Genomic DNA, 21,518 nt, shown 5'->3' on the forward strand with positions numbered 1-21,518 from the left:
TAAACACCATTTTGCAGCCAGGCCTGGAAAGTGAGTGCTCTTCTCTGAAACCCCTCTCTGCTGTTACTTTTCTTCACAAGGGGGCTCTGAGGTCAAATTCATGCATGGGCTAGCTTAGACTTTCTGGAGAGGGGGCTCTGCAGAAACAAATGAAATCAGGGACCAGCAAGGTGTTGCTGCTGCGGGGGAGGGAGGAGAAGAGGGAGGTGCTATGATCAGAAACGCTTTTAAAAGCAGCCTCATGCAATGTCGGGAACATCCTTTGGGAGAAGGGGTGAGTAGGTGGTGAAAACCAGTCCAGACAAGGACCAGTGGTACAGGCCAGCACAGCTGTGGTTCACCCCCCCCCCCCCCCCCCGACAGGTTTTCCTGCACTCTCAGAAGAGTTAGCTGGTCAAGGAAACAGGAACAACTCCCTTGGCTTCCTCGCTGCTGCAATCGAGACAAACATCTAACAGAAACTAAATACCACCCACAACATCATTTAATGGCTCCTGCCCAGGCCAGAGTCTGCACAGGACAGCTCGCACCCCAGCAAGGGGAGATGGCTCGGAATCAGCCCTTTGCTCAGATCAGGCCTGCTGCTCTTCCACGCTCTGTTCTTTACATCCTTTTCCTCATTTTACCCTTCTTGGCAGCACCACGGCCAAATGCCGTCCTGCGCAGCTCCTGCACCCGCTGCCGGTTCTTGCCTTTCAGCCGCTTCAGGCCGCCCTTCTGCAGAAAGTTCTGCTTGGCCACCCTCTTCCTCTGCTTCAGGATCTGCTGCTTGCTCTTCAGCTCCGAGTGCACCTTCCCCTGCTGGGAGCCGTGCTTCCCTGGGGAGGGCGCCAGCCGCCTGCCTCCTGCAGGAGGAATGAGTTACTCAAAGTTCTCCCCCTGCTCAGCTCCCCACACGCACCTAGCCCTGGTGCCAGGATGCTGGGTCAGGGACTGAGCTATAGAGCAATGCCAAGGGGAATGGACTCTAGCAGGGAACGGGCTGGCACACAGAGCAGAGCCCCCGCACAGCCGGCTGGGCCCTGGGGAGGTAGCAGTTCTCTATCCAGCAGGGAGGCTGATGCTATCCTGCATATCAGCCACCCGTTGGGTCTCAGCCTGCCTGGATCCCTCAAGGCACCAATGTCTGCACAGGGTGGTGCCTTCATCCCCAGGCACTCACCTCTGCCCCTACGGTGCTTCCCGCCTCTTGGCTCGCTCCCCGCCTCCTCCTCGGAGTCCCACTCCTCAACTTTGTATTTCTTCTTCCACTTCTCATAGCTGGGGGCAGTGGGTTAAGGAAAGGCTGGGGGCTGGGAGGGTGCCCCGAGCCCTCCGCGACTTCTCCCCTCACCTTAATCCCAATCTCTCCCCCACCAACTCCCCCCCCAGGCCATGCTTCCCTCCTTCAAGATCGCAGCCCCAAGGCATCGCAAAGGAAGAGGGCCCTGCAGCCTGGGGCTGGCAGTTGCAGTGTTCTTCCCTGTGCCTGCTACCGCACTGTTTCTCTCTCGGCAGACGACTTTCCTGGAAGGAAGCCCATGTCCCTAGCTCCCCAGTTCATAAAATCCCCAACTGCAAAGCTCAGCAATGGCCAGCAGGGCCACCACGCCATCCCGCTACTGCAAACTGGAATTGCCTCTGCCCCTCCGCAGCAGCTACGGAAGTGCCCAGCCCCTTGCTGCTCCCTGCCACTCAGACACGCTTCCTCTGCAGTCGCCATGGTGCCCTGCAGTCAGGAAGTCCTGGGAGGGCAGAGAGCAAGAACCCCTCAGGCATGGTTAGATACATGTCACTCCCTGCCCTGTCTCTGCCCCTGCCCATCCCCAGGCTCCCCAGTCTGGAAGGATACAGGTTGTTCTTGTAGGAGCTGTTGATGTACCTGCCACTCTCTGTGCAGATTTTCTTCTTGTCCTCTTGGCCAGTTTTCCCCACGAACCGCTTCTTCTTGCGGTCCCTGGAGTGGGGGCAGGGCAGGGGGGTGGAACAGCATTGCAGGGGAAGAGAGAGATGGGGGCTCATCGACACCAAGCTGGCTTGGATCAGCCCCACCTGGAAGAATGAGCGCTCTCCCCTCAAGCCCCAGGGGCACAAGCAACGAAGCCCCAGCCCAGTTGGGTGGTGGAGAGAATCCCATCCTCACGTGGCACCGTAGCACTTCCCCCAGCACTCAACAGAGCAAGGAAGAGAGGGTGATAAGGCAAAATCCACTGGTTGGTGCTGCCTGCTGGGGATCAAAGGGCCCCCGCCAGGTGGGGAGTGCCCTGTGTGAGGGGCAGCTGTCCCAATGGCCCTCCCCACAGCAGGAGCCTTTCCTCTCTGGACTGCTACTGCCCCCTACAGGTCAGGCACTTACCACTTGAGCAGCTGCTTGGTCTTGCTCATGTTGTGGGTCTCGTCCCCTAGAAGGTCGAGCACGGCACCAGAAGCCTGCTGCTCAAACGCGCTGCCCTCCCCACCAATGCTCAGCCTGGACATGGGAGAAAGGCAGAGGTCAGAGGGGTTCGGGGAGCTGGGAGAAGCAGAGGATCCCGCCATTGGTCCATATGACTCACCCCCGCTCACTCTCTAAGTCCTTGGGCCGGTAGGGAATGTAGAACTCCTCGTCCCGCTGCGCCTCATAACGCTGCTTCTTCCTGACACCCTCTCCCACCTGGTGCTGCTTCCGCTTCCTGCCCACCACGGCGGAGAACACTTCCTGGGACACAGATCAGACAGGAGGACTAGGTGCACAGCCAACCCCCACCCTACTCTCCAGACAGGAGCCGCTGAGCCAGCTGACTCAGCTGGTGCCTCGGCTACAGATGCCCTCCCAACCCCCGCGCTGTGCAATGCTACCAATTGTGCAAACTGCTCCCTGCCCCCGGCACAATCACACCAGCCCCCATCTCAACACACAGACCTGCAAACGTTACCGGGGCCATGACACTAGCCAGCCCTTTATGCCCCCAGCCATGGGCTGACACTACACAGTGCAGGGCTTTGGGCCAGCCAGGCGGGCTGCTTCCCAGGGTCCCCAGGCAGGCCCTGTAGTGGATGTGGTTGAGAAGCTGGCAATGCCCATGTCCTCATGGCACTGGTACCCTCCAAGTCCATACCTGGAGGTTTGCTTCCTCCTCCTCAGGGGCAGGGACTGCTGGGTCCTGACCTCCCAGCGCAGCCCCAGCCCGTCTCTCCTGCTGCCCCCTCTGGTACTTGGCAATGAGGCTGCGGTCGCGGCTCCGCTTGGCTCGCATCACATCACTGGCCAGGGTTTTGTTGGTGGCGTTGATCTCAAAGATGGTCTGGTGCGAGAGACGGAATCTGTGAGTGATGCTTACCCTGGGAGACCCCTCCCCCTCACTGGGGCAGAGGAGCTGTCTGCTGGGCTGGGAGCTCAACCTGGCGCCTCTGGTCCCAGGGGTCTGGTGGCGCTGTTCACCCAGCTCCAGTAACACATCCACGACGCCGGCCCAGCAGCATCCCAGCAACCCTGGTGCAGGCAGGGAGCATCTTCCCAGACCGTGAGGAGCTGAAGTTGCAGCTGAGTCCCAGCTTCCTTGGTTCCCACCTTAAACTCCTGTGCAACTGCATCTCAGTGGAGGGGCAGCGATCCCTCAAGCACACTCCCTTGCACCACAGAGGTGCTGCGAGGGTTAATGCTACCCCTCCACCCACAGGAAGGAGCCTCATTCGCCAGGCTGCCACAGTGGATGGACAAGATTCATTTCAGTGGCACTCTGGCTGGGTCGCTGCACCTGGCAGCACGCCCAAGTCAAGGGCTCATAGAGGCCAGCCCCCTTGCTCTGACACAAGGCAATACTGCTGGCAGCTTTGGAGTGAGCTCCCTTCCCCACCCGATAGGCACGGGGCCTGGTGTCAGATCACGGCTCGTACTCACTGCTTTGGATCTGTAGGTTTTAATGTTGTCCACGAACTTCAGTCTCTCCAGCTCATCCTCCCCAAAGCAAGAACCTTTGAGCCAGGAGCCCAGAGTGGGAGGAAGGGACACAGAGCAGTGAGTGCCTAATACATATCCAAGTTCCCAGCCCCAGCAGGAAAAGCAAACAGGGAAGAGGCAGCGTTCTCTCAGCTGTTCCAGGCCCAATCTCCTGCAGCAGGGGGTGCTGGAGGCAATGCTGGACAAGCACTGGCTATGGGCAGAGCTCTCTGTGCTCCAGCAGGAAGTGCAGTAGGGAGCAGTGCAGGAGCACTAGCTATAGGAGCAGCTCCTGCCCTAGCCTCACCCAATGGGCCCCGCTGCAGGAGCCCAGCGTGGGTGCAGCCTGCAGTTCCCGCCGTGCCAGGAGAGTGCAGACAAAGACAGGCACTCACTGAAGAGCGGGTGGATGCCCAGCAGGGAGAAGTCCAGCTCCTTCACCCTCTTGACAGATTCGGGCGAGGGGCCAGGCCGGGACTTCAGGTACTGCTTGTGTGCGTTCTCTGACACCCTGCGCAGGCTCTGCAGGTCCAGCGAGCTCTCGTGGTCAGTGAACAGCAGGCACTCCTCGTCGTCGATGACGCTCTGGGGGACTCTGCCAAACACCCCATCTCTGTCTGTAACGGGACAGAAGGGGTTCGGGTCCTGCAGCTTCTCCCCAGGGGTCCCAGGCTTCAGCCCATCCCATATGTCCACTTGGGATAGGGGAACAGAGATTGCACCCAGTGCAGGGACCTGGAGAGTAGCCTTTGTAGCAGCACTCTGTAAGGGCGAGGAGGGGCCCACTGGGACAAGGCACAGGCTAGAAAGGGTGGAGCAATTGGTAACTTTAAAGACATACACAGCTGATCTCTTCCCCACACCCTGCCGCCACCCAGAGCATCCCCTGCCTATGGTCTCCAAGTCCCAGACGTCCCACTCCAATGCTGTGCCAGTCCCACTATGCCTCTGAACAGCTATTCCAGAACAGAAACGAGAGTGAGCCCAGCTGGACTACAGTGTAGAACATGGCCACTACGGTGTCCTGGAGACACAATGGGGTCCCTACGTGACCTCAGAGAGGACGGAGGGGGAGGGGAACGTCCAGTGGGATGAAGCTGTAGGGATTCACGGCATCATAGAATCATAGAATATCAGGGTTGGAAGGGACCCCTGAAGGTCATCTAGTCCAACCCCCTGCTCAAAGCAGGACCAATTCCCAGTTAAATCATCCCAGCCAGGGCTTTGTCAAGCCTGACCTTAAAAACCTCTAAGGAAGGAGATTCCACCACCTCCCTAGGTAACGCATTCCAGTGTTTCACCACCCTCTTAGTGAAAAAGTTTTTCCTAATATCCAATCTAAACCTCCCCCACTGCAACCATCATGCAGGTGGGACCTTAAGGGGGCCCCTAAGCCGAGACCTTGGGCCATGATATGTCAGCACTGCTCAGGGATGCAGAGAGCTAAGGCCTGGTAATAGTGCAAACAGGGCCGTGCTGTGCCAGGGTAGAGTATCTGCAGACAGGGCCTCTGGCAGCAAGAGTCACCCTCCCATCAGCACATCCTGCCATGCAGGGGAGCTCTGTGGTGCTGCCAGAGCTCCCCATCACACCTTTGTTAGCCAGCACAGACATCTGGGCCTGTAAGAGACAAGGGGCATGCCATCCCAGCCTGGGGAGTGAGACCCAGCCCTCCTGCGAGGCTGGCCGTATCATCACCGTAGCCATGGCGTGGCTCTCCCCACGCCAGCCCCAGCCCCAGCAGGAATGCCAAGTGAGAGCTCCCACCCCCAACTCCACACGCCCACTTGGGGACAAGGGGCCAGTGCCCAGATGGACCTTACCTGAGGGTTTCTCGTGGGGGCTGGCGAGGGTGAGCGAGCGCCCCAGGAACAGGTGCAAGTCAAAGACATATGGGGTCTCATCCGATGCCACCAGGGAGTAGGCGATACCACTGCGGCCAGCGCGGGCCACACGGCCTGGGAGGCAAAGCAAGGCAGAATAGCTCCGGGTTAACTCTGTGGCTGCTGGCCCTGGCTCAGCCAGTGTGGAACCACTCTTAGGAACCACAGTCACGGACTTGGGTTTGGCTGATGTGCCGATTCTGGTCGGGGGCAGGGAAAGCTGCTAAGGGGACCGAGGCCAAGAGGCCAAGCTTGGCCCCCTTGCTCAGTGGGGCTCATCCTGTTCATCCGGGGAAGGGCTGGACAAGAGCACGGTGTTCTCACCCTCTCGTCCCCGCTGCAGATGGTGAATCTCAGCATGTACTCCGCTGCTCTCAAGGGATTTGGCAGCCAGTGCCCAAGCCACTAATGGGAATGGCCCCCAAACTGCACACGCCCTCCCACTGGGCCTGGCTTAGCTGGCTACCTGGGCCTTACCCCTCAGATTGAGATTTCAGACCTTCCTGTGACCCTCCCTGAAATGCTGCATTCCCGCAATGTCCCAGGCAGGGTCCAGCCCAGACAGCATTCAGTGGCAGGGAGTCCAGGCCGGGACAGGTGTTAATGACGCACCCTGCAGCAATGGCTTCCCAGCAGGGGCAGTGGGGAGGATATTTGGGGGTGGAGAGGCTTCCCTCCTCCATGGCATTTACCAGCCTGGAGGAGGTGTGACCAGGGTGGGAGGGAACAGATCAGCTGAAGCAGGACAGGTGAGTGTGCCCTAGACCCAGCCCTGCCCCGTGGCCCAGCCAGCCCCAGAGACCCACCGACACGGTGCAGGAACAGCTTGGGCTTCGCAGGGAAGCTGTAGTTGACGACATTGTCCAGCATGGGGATGTCGATGCCACGGGCAGCCACATCGGTAACAATCAGCACTGCACACTGGCCATGCACGAACTTGGCGATGTTGATTTTCCGGGCCGCCTGGTCCAGGGAGCTGTAGATATGGGTGCAGTTCACTCTCTGTGCTGTCAGCAACTGGAGGGAGGAGGAGGGTGGAGCACAGGTCAGTGCCCGGGCCCCCAGCAGGGGAGAACCACCCCAAATACCATGGGACCTCAACATAAGTCCAGCCACACCTCAGAGCAAAAGGGAGGAGAGATTCCATCTGGCAGCTTCAGGATAGGCTGCACCTCCCTCCCCTCGGCATCCCTACTCCTACATGTACTAGGCTGGCCAAGCAACAGCATGCTAGACCTCTCCCCTGCCACCCTCCAAGAGAGTTGCAATGTCCATTGGCAATGCCCCTCCTCCTCCTTGCAGCCCAGCACCAGCCTCTGACACTCCCTTGCATTAGCAGGATGGCTCTGGTGACAGGGAGCACCCTGGCATTTCCTGGACACAGGAGTCAGCCAGTGGAAGCTCAGGCAGGGGTTCTTCTTTGGAAGGAAACTTGGGCTCGACTCCGACCACACACCCAGAGAAGCAGACCCAGGTGATTAGCCCCCAGCTCTCCCCTGCTACCTGGTGCATGGCAGAAGTGCCCCCCAACCTTGCTGTATGCTGCTCAGGCACCAGTTCAGCCAGAGACCTGCAGCAGCCACAGAAGCAGAGTGCTCCTTCCCCCTCCTCCCTGCCTTGGGGAAGCAGCACCCCCAGCAGCTCCCCCTTCTCATCCAGGGTTTAGTGAGAGCTTCTGCCTTGGTCTCAGGACTGCATGTATCCCCACTCCTCTGCTACATCTCCCCTGGCTCCACCAGGCCTGGGCCCAGGCCCAGCGGCCTGCGCAGCACAACTCGTGCCAGGCCCATGGCGTGTTGGCTCCCAGACTTGCCTCCTTGAGGTACTCGGCATGGTGCTTGGTGGCCACGAAGACGACTGTCTGGTCCTGAGGCCTCACCACGCTCCTGAGCAGGTGCAGCAGCACGGCCGGCTTGTCATCCGCGCGCACGTGGAAGAAGGCCAGCTGCCAGCGAAGAGAGGGGTGAGGTGGGAAGCCCCTCCCTGCCCCCTCAATGGCCCCCCTGGAAGCTACACAAGCCAGAGATGCTGGGGCTAACCACACAGGCTGCGCTTTCTCATCGCTCTGACTGGGACAGGTGCTGTGAAGCGCCTAGCACCACGGTGTCTTGATCCACTACCGAGGCATCTAGAGGCTAACCAGTGAAACAACACAGCCTGGTGCTGCAGCCCACCACCCTCTGTTTGTCTGGCACCTCTGGCTGGGCAGCTCTTTGGCCCTGTCTGGAAAGCACCCAGCATGCTCTTGGGGATAATGGGACGGGATGGAAGGTGTCCTCTGCCCTCCAATCTAAACTGGTTCCCTGGAGGCTTGGACCTGTCTACCTCACCTGGCCTCAGGTTCTACCCGAGTCTGCCTACAGGCGAGATCACAGCAGGTGCCAACACCAGCTAATGCTGTCAGGGCCACACTTAACTGAGGCTCCTGATGGGATCGGGCTCATGGTAGCACGTTGTCCACCCAAGCATCAGTTACTAGCCCCAGGAGGGGGCGCTGCACACTGCCTGCAGCTGTGAAATGCAGCAGTCCAGAGAAGGGCAGGCACATATGCACACTGGGGCCATACAACGCATACTGCTGGTCCTCCACCTCCTTCCCCAGTGCCAGCTGACAGCCGTGCTCTTTGGAGCTTGAGGGCTCTGCTGGGGTGAGCTCAGACAAACAGGTAGTTATTTGTATTGCACTACAGCCTAGGGACCCCAGACATGGGCCAGGGAACCATGGTGCTAGGTGCTGTACAGGCCCAGAACCAAGAGACAGTCCCAGTCTCCTCTACCCCAGCCCTCCTGAACTCAACAGCCTTGAAGACTCCAAGCGCATCTCACCTTGAGCTGCTCACTGAGCTTTGTCTCCACGTCCAACCGGATCAACACTGGCTCAGTGAGACCTGTGAATGAGGCAGGAGAACATGAGCCCAGGGCAAGGGGGATGGGGCGCCTGAATTCACAATGGAAAAGAACAGGCCAAGGTAGCAAACTCACTGTTAGGGACACTTACAGCGAGGCAATCACAGCTTCTGAAAGGCATACTGGACACACCCAGCAGGGGGTGCTGCAGGTCAGGAGGGGGATGTGCCAGTGAAGCCAAGGGGGAAGAATTGGAGCCCTGCCCACGCTGTGCCATGCCCCAGCTTTAATTAGCTGCCTGCTTTCACAAGCACTAAAATTCATTTTGCAAGAGGCAGGGGAAAGGTCCCCTGAACTGAAGAGGAAAGAAATAGGTGGGACAGAGGCAGTGTGGATGCCCCTGGCCTGGGGCAAAAGCAGGTGAGGAACCCTTCCTCTCCCACAAAAGGACAGGTCAGCACAGCTGAAACTACTCTTAGCTGACCTACCATTCAGCCTGTTACCCCCTCTCCATCTAACCTCCCCCCAATCTCTCCTGTGTGGGGCTGGTTGGGGGATGTTCCTTACCGGCCCGAGCAAACTCCACGAGCAGTTTGGGGAGCGTGGCAGAGAAAAGCAGGGTCTGGCGGCTCTCTGGAAGCCGGGCGATGATCTCCTGCAGCTGCTCCGCAAACCCCATCTCAAAGAGCCTGAGGGGGGCAACACCACCAAGGTCAGCAGCCACATAGCCCAGCAAGCCACACCCACCCCCAGGGCCCTGTCATCCCACGCAGCACCCAGGAAAGCAGTGTGTGCATGGGGACTGCACATCCCCATGCACAGGGACACGCTGCTTCCTCCCAGGACGAGGCCTTAAATCCACACCCAGGAGCTCCTATCCCCGGACCCTAGAATCTCACATGCCAGCCCCAGCGCTGGCCCTGCAAGTGGAAGATCTAGCCCAGCATCAGCCGACAAGAAAGGGCACCACTGCATCAGTTGGTTGCTTTCCCAAGATCCTTGACCTGGTCTGTTTTCCCCCACTGGCCTCCTAACATCTCACTCATCAGGCACTCGGAGCCTGCCATAACTGTGTGCTCTCCCATCTGTGGCACTGGGAATCCACGCTCCCACCTCTGCTCCTTTCTGACAGGTGTCCACAGGATGCAGCCACAGCACCAAAGCCCATCTCTTCCCTGGTAGTGCAGTTGCCACACTTGGCTGACGGAGGGTCCTACTGGGAGCCCCTAGGAACAGAGGGGCTGACAAATGCCCCAAGGTGAAATCTCAGCTACAGCAACATCATGAACTGACCTGTCAGCTTCGTCAAACACCACGTACTCCACACTGTGCAGCTTCAGGTTCATTTCCACAGCCACGTGCATCAGACGCCCGGGGGTGCCAATAATTCTGGAATGAGAGACACCAATGGGCAGCAGGCACCCAGTTGCCCACAACTCCATGCGAGGGCCAAGGTGCTACCCACATCCGGGCAGCCACCTGTCCTGGTGGAGAGAGATGGAACTGTGAAAGCTGCAGCTCTCCACTCTGGTAAAAAATAGGACAAGGCAGCTCTCCCCAACCAACCCCCTCCCATCCCACTTGCCTCTCCAGCCCAAATCTGCCAGGCCAAGAGGGACATTCAGATGCCTCCACTCCAGGAAGACCCATCTCCAGTCTCTGCTCTCCCCCCAGAAATACACATAAGAAGATGCTCTTAAGAGGCACGGAGTAGCAGGCAGCCCCCACTGGATGCTATCTTGATGCTCACTGAAACGCACAGAGGCTCTGGGTCCGACTCTGCTCAGCACACAGGGTTTACAGGTTGTGACTCCATCAGCTTCAGTGGCTTCACTTCCCATTTACACCGTGAGTGCAGAATCAGACCCACTGCATGCAGCACCTGCGAGCCTGTTCTGCATATGTGCAGTGCCCAGTGGATAGGGCTCTGCTCTTTGACAAGAGCTCATAAGTGCTACCGGAATACAAATATAGACTGGAGAACAAGTGTTAGTAATAATAGAGCTCAGATTTTCCTGTGATAGCTGATGGATTCCTTCACCGAGTAGTTGCTGAACCGACTAAAGGGGATGCCATTTTAGATTTGGTTTTGGTGAGTAGTGAGGACATCATAGAAGAAATGGTTGTAGGGGACAACCTTGGTTCAAGTGATCATGAGCTAATTCAGTTCAAACTAAATGGAAGGATAAACAAAAATAGATCTGTGACTAGGGTTTTTGATTTCAAAGGGGCTAACTTTAAAAAAATTAAGGAAATTAGTTAGGGAAGTGGATTGGACTGAAGAACTTGTGGATCTAAAGGTGGAGGAGGCCTGGAATTACTTCAAGTCAAAGCTGCAGAAGCTATCTGAAGCCTGCATCCCAAGAAAGGGGAAAAAATTCATAGGCAGGAGTTGTAGACCAAGCTGGATGAGCAAGCATCTCAGAGGAGGTGATTAAGAAAAAGCAGAAAGCCTACAAGGAGTGGAAGATGGGAGGGATCAGCAAGAAAAGCTACCCTTACTGAGGTCAGAACATGTAGGGATAAAGTGAGAAAGGCCAAAAGCCAGGTAGAGTTGGACTTTGCAAAGGGAATTAAAACCAATAGTAAAAGGTTCTATAGCCATATAAATAAGAAGAAAACAAAGAAAGAAGAAGTGGGACCGCTAAACACTGAGGATAGACTGGAGGTTAAGGATAATCTAGGCACAGCCCAATATCTAAACAAATACTTTGCCTCAGTCTTTAATGAGGCTAATGAGCTTAGGGATAATGGTAGGATGACAAATGGGAATGAGGATATGGAGGTAGACATTACCACATCCGAGGTAGAAGCCAAACTCGAACAATTTAATGGGACTTAAATCGAGGGGCCCAAATAATCTTCATCCAAGAATATTAAAGGAACTGGCACATGAAATTGCAAGCCCATTAGCAAGAATTTTTAATGAATCTGTAAACTCAGGGGTTGTACCGTATGACTGGAGAATTGCTAACATAGTCCCTATTTTTAAGAAAGGAAAAAAAAAAAAGTGATCTGGGTAACTACAGGCCTGTTCATTTGACATCTGTAGTATGCAAGGTCTTGGAAAAAATTTTGAAGGAAAAAGTAGTTAAGGACATTGTGATCAATGGTAATTGGGATAAAATACAACATGGCTTTACAAAAGGTAGATCGTGCCAAACCAACCTGATCTCCTTCTTTGAGAAGATAACAGATTTTTTTAGACAAAGGAAACACAGTGGATCTAGTTTACCTCGATTTCAGTACGGCGTTTGATACAGTTCCACATGGGGAATTATTAGCTAAATTGGAAAAGATGGGGGTCAATATGAAAACTGAAAGGTGGATAAGGAACTGGTTGAAGGGGAGACTACAACGGGTCACACTGAAAGGTGAACTGTCAGGCTGGAGGGAGGTTACAAGTGGAGTTCCTCAGGGATAGGTTTTGGGACCAATCTTATTTAATCTTTTTATTACTGACCTTGGCACAAAAACCGGGAATGTGCTAATAAAGTTTGCGGATGACACAAAGCTGGGAGGTATTGCCAATACAGAGAAGGACCAGGATATCATACAGGAATGTCTAGATGACCTTGTAAACCGGAATAATAGTAATAGGATGAAATTTAATAGTGTAAAGTGCAAGGTCATGCATTTATGGATTAACAACAAGAATTTCTGCTATAAACTGGGGACGCGTTACATGGAAGTAACAGAGAAGGAGAAGGACCTCGGAGTACTGGTTGATCACAGGATGACTATGAGCCGCCAATGTGATATGGCCATGAAAAAAGTTAATGTGGTCTTGGGATGCATCAGGCGAGGTATTTCCAGTAGAGATAAGGAGGTGTTAGTACTGTTATACAAGGCACTGGTGAGACGTCACCTGGAATACTGTGTGCAGTTCTGGTCTCCCATGTTTAAGAAAGATGAATTCAAACTGGAACAGGTACAGAGAAGGGCTACTAGGATGATCCGGGGCATGGAAAACCTGTCTTATGAAAGGAGACTCAAAGAGCTTGGCTTGTTTAGCCTAACCAAAAGAAGCCTGAGGGGAGATATGATTGCTCTCTCTAAATATATCAGAGGGATAAATACCAGGGAGGGAGAGGAATTATTTAAATTCAGTACCAGTGTGGACACAAGAACAAATGGATATAAACTGGCCATCAGGAAGTTTAGTCTTGAAATTAGACGAAGGTTTCTAACCATCAGAGGAGTGAAGTTCTGGAACAGCCTTCCAAGGGGAGCAGTGGGGGCAAAAGACATATCTGGCTTCAAAGCTAAGCTTGATAAGTTTATAGAGGGAATGGTATGATGGGATAGCCTAATTTTGGCAATTAATTGATCTTTGACTATTAGCAGTAAATATGCCCAATGGCCTGTGATGGGATGTTAGATAGGGTGGGATCTGAGTTACTACAGAGAATTTTTTCCTGGGTGTCTGGCTGGTGAGTCTTGCCCACATGCTCAGGGTTTAGCTGATCGCCATATTTGGGGTCGGGAAGGAATTTTCCTCCAGGGAAGATTGGCAGAGGCCTTGGGGGTTTTTCGCCTTCCTCTGCAACAAGGGGCACGGGTCACTTGCTGGAGGAGTCTCTGCACCTTCAAGTCTTTAAACCGTGATTTGAGGACTTCAATTGCTCAGACATAGGCTAGGTGTTTATTACAGGAGTGGATGGGTGAGATTCTGTGGCCTGTGTTGTGCAGGAGGTCAGACTAGACTATCATAATGGTCCCTTCTGACCTTAAAGTCTATGATTCTATGAAATAATACAGGTGAGACTATGCTGCCTGGGGGGTGGGAAAGGAAAGTCACGACAGCCTAACCCAACTCTCCCAATCACAGATACTCCAGATCAGTTACAGAAAAGAACAAGGTAGCAGGGCAGTCCTAGAGGATGGATTGTGTGGGATGCGCCTTGGGTCTCAGTGCTCCAAAGAAAGAGGAAAAAACCCACCCACAAGCCCCATCCCCATGCTGTGACCCTTCCCTCCCCCCCCAATCCACATTTGGAGAACACAGTCGCTGCCCCTCAGCATTAAGACTCACATATCAGGGTTCTCATGCAGAGCTGCAAATTGGTCTTCCATCCTACGGGAGAAAGAGAATCGGAGGTGCTGGTAATAATGACCAGCAGGGGGAGCCATAACACAGCCCTACTGACAAGGGACTCCACCCAGCCCAGCAGCAAGCTCCAAGGTAGATCACTGAGCCGCCTGCACTTTGCCAAGCACCTCATGCCCTCAACCCGCTTTCTGCGAAAGCGTCTGAGACGGAGCATGCTGATCCTTGAGCCCAGCTTCCCAGGGATTGTTCTAAAGGAACAGGTTGGCCAGAGAGCAGCAAGCTGCCCAATGATCTGCGCCATGCTTCTGAAATCCTTCCTCAGCCTGCCGCACACGCACGTCTCAGTAACCGCCCGCCACACGTCTCGGTAACCGCCCGCTGTGCACGCATGTCTCGGTAACCGCCCGATACACAAATACAAGTAGCTAGGCCCAAAGCTGGGACTAGGTCCCAATATGCTTTTTTAAAAAGTCATTGAAAATTAACGAAACCCCTTGAAGGGCCCAGACTCAGTCCCAGCAATCCCGCTTAGACCCAGCTGTGATGTTTCTACCCATTGCAGTGTCACTGAGCCAGGTCAATATTTCATCTGGGCATTGAGCTAGCCAATATTTCACAAGTTTCTACTGTAACTGACTCATTCTAGGGAAAAATACATTTGACAAAACGTTCACAAGGGTTTTCAATCTGCTGCAGCCGCTGGTGCTTTAGGGGTAGACTGCAACTGGCTTACCTCTCTCCTCCCAGAATCAACGCAGTCTTCAGGCCTGTGAACTTGCCCAGCTGCAGAACCAAAAACACCGCATCTATTGTCAATCTTAATCTTGCCTCCAGCTCCCCACTCCCCTTATTCCCAATCATGGGACTCTTCACCTCAACTGCCAGGGCTAACCCAGCCCAAGAGGCCTGGGATGAACACACTGAAGTTGCTAAGACTTTGGATCAGGCTGCTTCTCCCTTTGTACAACCAGCCTCCGTCTTTAAACCTGCAATACCACCAATGTGGGGGGGCTCTCCATGGGAGCAGCAGAGGCCCATATAGCAACCCCAGCCATCAGCACTCAAAAGACAGAGTGCAGTGGCTGTTGATACTCATTTATCCTGCAGGATTACGGAAAGTACCCATACACAAATCACAGCTCTGTCTGAAGGCTGTCTTTGTGAGCTAAACCACAGGAGTGTAGCCAGACTGGATCACACCCAAGGTCCATCTGCTTTTTGTCTAGTCCAGGGGAGGGCAAACTATGGCCCGTGGGCCAGATCCAGCCCATCAGGGCTTTCAATCCAGCCTGTGGAAGCGCTCCCAGAAGCGGCCAGCACCCCAACCCCTTGCCCTGAGCCCATTCCTGCACACCAGATCCCCTCCCACATCCAACCCCCTGTCCCAGCCCTACATACAATTTCCCACCCCAGATGTGGCCCTTGGGCCAGAAGTTTGCCCACCCTAGTCTAGTCTCTTGCCAGGACCAAATATTTCAAAGGTAAGTGCAAAGAACCCCCTAGTGGACAAGTATGGAATAACCTGCCTACAGGCACATCATCTGCCTAACCACAGCCAGTTGGCTGATGCCATGAAGCCTGATGATCTCACCCTTATTTTTTATCATGTCTAGTTCTGTTCTGATTCTTATTCTGTGCCCATCACTGTGGTATCCATGGATGTTCTCATAATCCACAAATATCCACATCTTTTTGAAACCCTGCTACACTCTTAGCTTCAATGATACCTTGTGGCAATGATTTCCACAGGTTAGTTATGTCATGCAAGAAATTGTCCCTAAGCAATTACTGCACTATATTGCCTCTCCATATCACCACAAGCTCCATGCACCATGCTCTCAAGCCACATTTTTGAGAGAGCTCCAAGCTACTCCAGTCCCAGTGGCTCCTAGATCAGTTGATGCTGCTTCCTCCACTCCCTACCTCCTTTGTGAATTTCATAGTCTGCAAGGCAAGCTCGCGGGTTGGCGAGAGAATGAGGGCTCGTGCTCCCGTCTGGGCACTGTGCGCCTTCAGCTTCTCAAACATGGGGATGAGGAAACAAGCCGTCTTCCCACTGCCAGTCCTTGCCATGGCCACTATGTCTTTCCCATCCAGGATCACAGGGATAGTCTGCAAGACAAGAACAGATGCTGCTCCAATCCAGCTGGAGAATTCTTACCCTGTGCCAATCACTGGGGTATCCATGGATGTTCTCATAATTCACATAAATATCCACACCTTTTGGAAACCCTGCTAAATTCTTAGCTTAAATTATATATTGTGGCAATGAGTTCCACAGGTAGGTTACAGGGGTGTTGGACAACCTTTGCTAACACTTGATATAGTGGAATCCATATACCAGACGTGGCTAAGGCTCGCCAACACAGAGAGATTCACCTCCCACCTCAACCGCACAAAGCACTGCAGAATTACCTACGGAACCTCCCCATGACCTTTAACAAACATATACCCCATAAAAATTACACTGGAGAAATGAGAGCCTGTCCATTACCCTTCGCTGGATTGGTGTAGGCACTTTGTAGCCTTTCTTCATGACCCCTTTGAATACAGGATAACTCAAGCCTACAAGAGAAGACAAATATGATCTCAATACTAAATGGCCCTTGGATAACAAGGGTGGAGTGTTGCCAACTATTTTATTGCAAGTCTCACAATATTACTGTTTTTTACTTAAAATCCCAGCTTCCGGAGTCATGTGATTGGAGAATAACCTCAGCTTTCATTAAAAAAAGTTTCTTGCCCTAATAGTTGCAGATAAAAAGCTCAAAAATGTGACTTAGAGGTTCAAATTCCAGAAGGCAAATAAAAAGACGCCCAATTTTGATCTAAGCATGGGCCTCAGTGCATGCTGGTACATGTGATTTCTTCTGAATACACCTGCAATGTGCTCCTCTGCCTGGTACGCAGGCTTTGACCAGTGGCTGAGGTGGCCCTGAGTCGAGCTAAGTTTGAGCACCCCATGTTAATCAAAATGCAATTTCTGCCCTCAGATTTATGACCATCCATTTCACTCACCCATAGACTGGAATCCCCCAGATTTCTTCTTCTTTTTGTTCTGTGCTCGTACCATCTCTCTCGTGTCTGGCTCCACATCAGAGGAGTAATCAGGCGTTGGAAAGGCTGGTAAGATCTTACTGGATGCCTGTTGATGACGGGGAAAGGGCACACATGCAAAAGGCAATGTTATTTCAGGTCACGATAGATGGAAGAGGGCTCTTAGATCATCCAGCCCAATCAGAATGGGAGTGGTCCTTACAGCCTATTTTCCCTTATCTGTCCAGTCTTATTTTAGAACTCCCGAGAGCAGTGGTTTTCAAACTTTTTCTGGAGACCCAGTTGAAGAAAATTATTGATGCCCACGACACAACTGAGCTGGGGATGAGGGGTTTGGGGTCTGGGAGGGGGCTCAGGGCTGGGGGTGCAGGATCGGGGGGGCGGGGATGAGGGGTTTGGGGTGCAGGAAGGGGCTCTGGGCTGGGGGTGCCGGCTCAGGGGGGATGGGGATGAGGGGTTTGGGTGCGGGAGGGGGCTCTGGGCTGGGGGTGCAGGCTCGGGGGGATGGGGATGAGGGGTTTGGGGTGCGGGAGGGGGCTCAGGGCTGGGGGTGCAGGCTCGGGGGGACGGGGATGAGGGGTTTGGGGTGCAGGAAGGGGCTCGGGCGGCAGGGATGAGAGGTTTGGGGTGCAGGAAGGGGCTCGGGCACAGGCTCGGGGGGCAGGGATGAGAGGTTTGGGGTGCAGGCTTGAGGGTGCAGGAAGGGGCTCGGGCGCAGGCAGGGGGGCAGGGATGAGGGGTTTGGGGTGTGGGAGGGGGCTCTGGGCTGGGGCGCAGGCTTGGGGGGGCAGGGATGAAGGATTTGGGGCGCAGGCTCGGGGGGCTCTGGGTTTGGGGCACAGGCTCTGGGGGGCAGGGATGAGGGGTTTGGGGGGCGAGGGTGGCTCTGGGCTGGGGGCGCAGGGGGATGGGGATGAAGGGTTTGGAGGGCGGGGATGAGGGGTGCGGGGATGAGCGGTTTGGGGGGCGGGGATGATGGGGCTCTGGGCTGCGGCGCAGGCTCGGGGGGCAGGGATGAGGGGTTTGGGGTGTGGGAGGGGGCTCTGGGCTGGGGCGCAGGCTCGGGGGGGCAGGGATGAGGGGTTTGGGGCACAGGCTCGGGGGGCAAGGATGAGGGATTTGGGGCGCAGGCTCGGGGGGCAAGGATGAGGGGCTTAGGGTGCGGGAGGGGGCGGGGATGAGGGGTTGGGGGGCAGGCTTGGGGGGATGAGGGATTTGGGGTGTGGGGAGATGGGGATGAGCGGTTTGGGGCACAGAGGGGCTCTGGGTTGGGGGGCAGGCTCGGGAGGGGCAGAGATGAGCGGTTTGGGGTGCAGGGTTGGGGGGCTCTGGGTTGGGGCACGGGGATGAGCGGTTTGGGGGGCGGGGGGCTCTGGGCTGGGGGGGGAGTGAAGGGTTTGGGGGGCAGGGTTGCGGGGGGCTCTGGGCTGGGGCCAGGGTGAGGGGGGCGGGGGGCTCTAGGCCGGGGGATGCGGGGTTTGGGGGGCGGGGGGCTCTGGGCCGGGGGGTGCGGGGATGAAGGGTTTGGGGGGCTCTAGGCCGGGGGGGCTCTGGGCTGGGGCCAGGGTGAGGGGAGCGGGTGGCTCCGGGCCGGGCGGTGCGGGGTTTGGGGTGCGGGGGGCTCTAGGCCGGGGTGTGCGGGGGTTCGGGGGGCGGGGTTGCGGGGGGCTCTAGGCCGGGGGGTGCGGGGTTCGGGGGGCGGGGTTGCGGGGGGCTCTAGGCCGGGGGGTGCGGGGTTCGGGGTGCGGGGTTTGGGGGGCTCTAGGCCGGGGGGTGCGGGGTTGCGGGGGGCTCTAGGCCGGGGGGGCAGGGATGAAGGGTTTGGGGTGCGGGGGGCTCTAGGCCGGGGGGGCGGGGATGAAGGGTTTGGGGTGCAGGGGTGCGGGGGGCTCTAGGCCGGGGGGGGCGGGGATGAAGGGTTTGGGGTGCGGGGGTGCGGGGGTCTCTAGGCCGGGGGGGGCGGGGATGAAGGGTTTGGGGTGCGGGGTTGCGGGGGGCTCTAGGCCGGGGGGGCGGGGTTTGGGGTGCGGGGTTTGGGGGGGCTCTAGGCCGGGGGGTGCGGGGTTTGGAGTGCGGGGTTGGGAGGGCTCTAGGCTGGGGGGTGCGGGGTTTGGGGGGGCTCTAGGCCGGGGGGTGCGGGGTTCGGGGTTTGGGGGGGCTCTAGGCCGGGGGTGCGGGGTTTGGGGTGCGGGGGGCTCTAGGCCGGGGTGTGCGGGGGTTCGGGGGGCGGGGTTGCGGGGGGCTCTAGGCCGGGGGGTGCGGGGTTCGGGGGGCGGGGTTGCGGGGGGCTCTAGGCCGGGGGGTGCGGGGTTCGGGGTGCGGGGTTTGGGGGGCTCTAGGCCGGGGGGTGCGGGGTTGCGGGGGGCTCTAGGCCGGGGGGGCAGGGATGAAGGGTTTGGGGTGCGGGGGGCTCTAGGCCGGGGGGGCGGGGATGAAGGGTTTGGGGAGCAGGGGTGCGGGGGGCTCTAGGCCGGGGGGGGCGGGGATGAAGGGTTTGGGGTGCGGGGGTGCGGGGGTCTCTAGGCCGGGGGGGGCGGGGATGAAGGGTTTGGGGTGCGGGGTTGCGGGGGGCTCTAGGCCGGGGGGGGCGGGGTTTGGGGTGCGGGGTTTGGGGGGGCTCTAGGCCGGGGGGTGCGGGGTTTGGAGTGCGGGGTTGGGAGGGCTCTAGGCTGGGGGGTGCGGGGTTTGGGGGGGCTCTAGGCCGGGGGGTGCGGGGTTCGGGGTTTGGGGGGGCTCTAGGCCGGGGGTGCGGGGTTTGGGGTGCGGGGGGCTCTAGGCCGGGGTGTGCGGGGGTTCGGGGGGCGGGGTTGCGGGGGGCTCTAGGCCGGGGGGTGCGGGGTTCGGGGGGCGGGGTTGCGGGGGGCTCTAGGCCGGGGGGTGCGGGGTTCGGGGTGCGGGGTTTGGGGGGCTCTAGGCCGGGGGGTGCGGGGTTGCGGGGGGCTCTAGGCCGGGGGGGCAGGGATGAAGGGTTTGGGGTGCGGGGGGCTCTAGGCCGGGGGGGCGGGGATGAAGGGTTTGGGGTGCAGGGGTGCGGGGGGCTCTAGGCCGGGGGGGGCAGGGATGAAGGGTTTGGGGTGCGGGGGTGCGGGGGTCTCTAGGCCGGGGGGGGCGGGGATGAAGGGTTTGGGGTGCGGGGTTGCGGGGGGCTCTAGGCCGGGGGGGGCGGGGTTTGGGGTGCGGGGTTTGGGGGGGCTCTAGGCCGGGGGGTGCGGGGTTTGGAGTGCGGGGTTGGGAGGGCTCTAGGCTGGGGGGTGCGGGGTTTGGGGTGTGGGGGGGCTCTAGGCCGGGGGTGCGGGGTTCGGGGTGCGGGGTTTGGGGGGGCTGGGTTCGGGGTGCGGGGTTGCGGGGGGCTCTAGGCCGGGGGGGCGGGGTTCGGGGTTTGGGGGGGCTCTAGGCCGGGGGGTGCGGGGTTCGGGGTGCGGGGTTTGGGGGGGCTCTAGGCCGGGGGTGCGGGGTTGCGGGGGGCTCTAGGCCGGGGGGTGCGGGGTTGCGGGGTGCGGGGTTGCGGGGTTCGGGGTTTGGGGGGGCTCTAGGCCGGGGGTGCGGGGTTGCGGGGGGCTCTAGGCCGGGGGGGGCGGGGTTCGGGGTGCGGGGTTCGGGGTGCGGGGGGGCTCTAGGCTGGGGGGTGCGGGGTTCGGGGTGCGGGGTTTGGGGGGGGCTCTAGGCCGGGGGTGCGGGGGGGGCTCGGGCGCAGGCTGACCGTGGGCGGCTCTCGGTCAGGGCGGCGCCGAGGCCCTCGCCCGGCTCAGCTGGGCCCCCCCCGCTGGCGGGACTCGGGGCGGCGGCGCTGACCGGAGCGGCGAGCTCGAAGGCCCCGGCCCCGAGGGGGGTTTCCGCGGCCCCGGCGCCCCCGCCGCCCTCCCTTGGCCCGGGCGAGTCGCGGGTCCCCGCCCCGCTCACCGGCCGCTCCGGGCTCCCCTCCGTCGGCCCCAGGCGGAGCTCGCCGGCTCGGCTCGGCTCGGGCTCGGGCTCGCGGCCCCGAGGGTGGCGGCGGCGACGCGGCGCCATGGCCGGCGGCTCGGGCTCAGGCTCGGGGCCTGCACGCGACCGGCTCCCAACCGCCATGTGGCCCCGCCCCCGGGGCGGCCTGAACCACCGCGACCCCTAGCGGGGAATCCAGCACTTCCCGTCCCCCCGGCTGGAGAGATGGTATCGCCCGGAGCGCGCGCGGGCAGCCTAGGGCGCGAGCGGCGCTGGGCGGCGTCCCGGGCTTTGGCCCCGTGCGGCTCAGCCTGGGCTGCGGGGCAGGGGACGCTTTGGGGTGCAGGCCCGGCGGGGTGCGCTGCGCAGCTGCAGGGGGAGATGCGGTGCGCTCTGACCCCCTTCTCCAGCCGCCTCCATGCTGCTGGCCAAGCCGTGCTCGAGTGGCCTGGGTCGCAGCGAAGAGACACTGGGATTTTTTGCCTTTGACAATCCCCCTCCCTGCACAAGGATCCCTCCGAGATCCCCCCCATGGGAAATCCCCAGCCCTAAAAAACACCCTGCGCTTGTGCTACCGTCTGAGCCCCACGGGATCTCCTTTCCCTGACCTGTCCAATCTTCTCTGCTCACCTGATCATTCGCGTCACACCTGACTTTGCAGCTTGGAGACCTTCATTGGCTCCTCCACTTCATGCATACCTGCGGGTACCCCCCGAGGAAGCTGGCCCTGCTGCCCGCTCTCTGCTGTTCCTTACAGGACTCCCTTGTATTGCTTGACATGGACCCTGGCCCCAGAGGCTTTGTTGAGTCAGCTTGGCAGCAGAGCCCTCTAGGGAGCTGGCCTTTTCTGGAACCCAAG

General features: G+C 58.2%; 1 protein-coding gene across 1 annotated transcript; it reads right to left on the bottom strand.

Annotated features, from left to right (window-relative positions):
- Window positions 1-466: 466 nt before the first annotated feature.
- Window positions 467-20,803, bottom strand: DDX54 (DEAD-box helicase 54). Its single transcript, XM_048822239.2, has 20 exons — window positions 20,639-20,803; window positions 16,700-16,826; window positions 16,176-16,246; window positions 15,605-15,793; window positions 14,415-14,464; window positions 13,664-13,705; window positions 9,922-10,017; window positions 9,196-9,317; window positions 8,608-8,669; window positions 7,595-7,726; window positions 6,588-6,798; window positions 5,722-5,856; window positions 4,294-4,515; window positions 3,860-3,933; window positions 3,078-3,263; window positions 2,535-2,677; window positions 2,336-2,449; window positions 1,832-1,936; window positions 1,163-1,260; window positions 467-845 (listed from the first exon to the last, which is right to left on the bottom strand). Exons 1-20 carry the CDS (start codon window positions 20,801-20,803, stop codon window positions 604-606), a joined length of 2,586 nt encoding a protein of 861 aa, XP_048678196.2. The 3' UTR covers window positions 467-603.
- Between the last annotated feature and the right edge of the window lie 715 nt (window positions 20,804-21,518).

Source organism: Caretta caretta, chromosome 15 (genome assembly GCF_965140235.1).
Source record: "Caretta caretta isolate rCarCar2 chromosome 15, rCarCar1.hap1, whole genome shotgun sequence".
In the NCBI taxonomy this organism is placed as follows: domain Eukaryota; kingdom Metazoa; phylum Chordata; order Testudines; family Cheloniidae; genus Caretta; species Caretta caretta.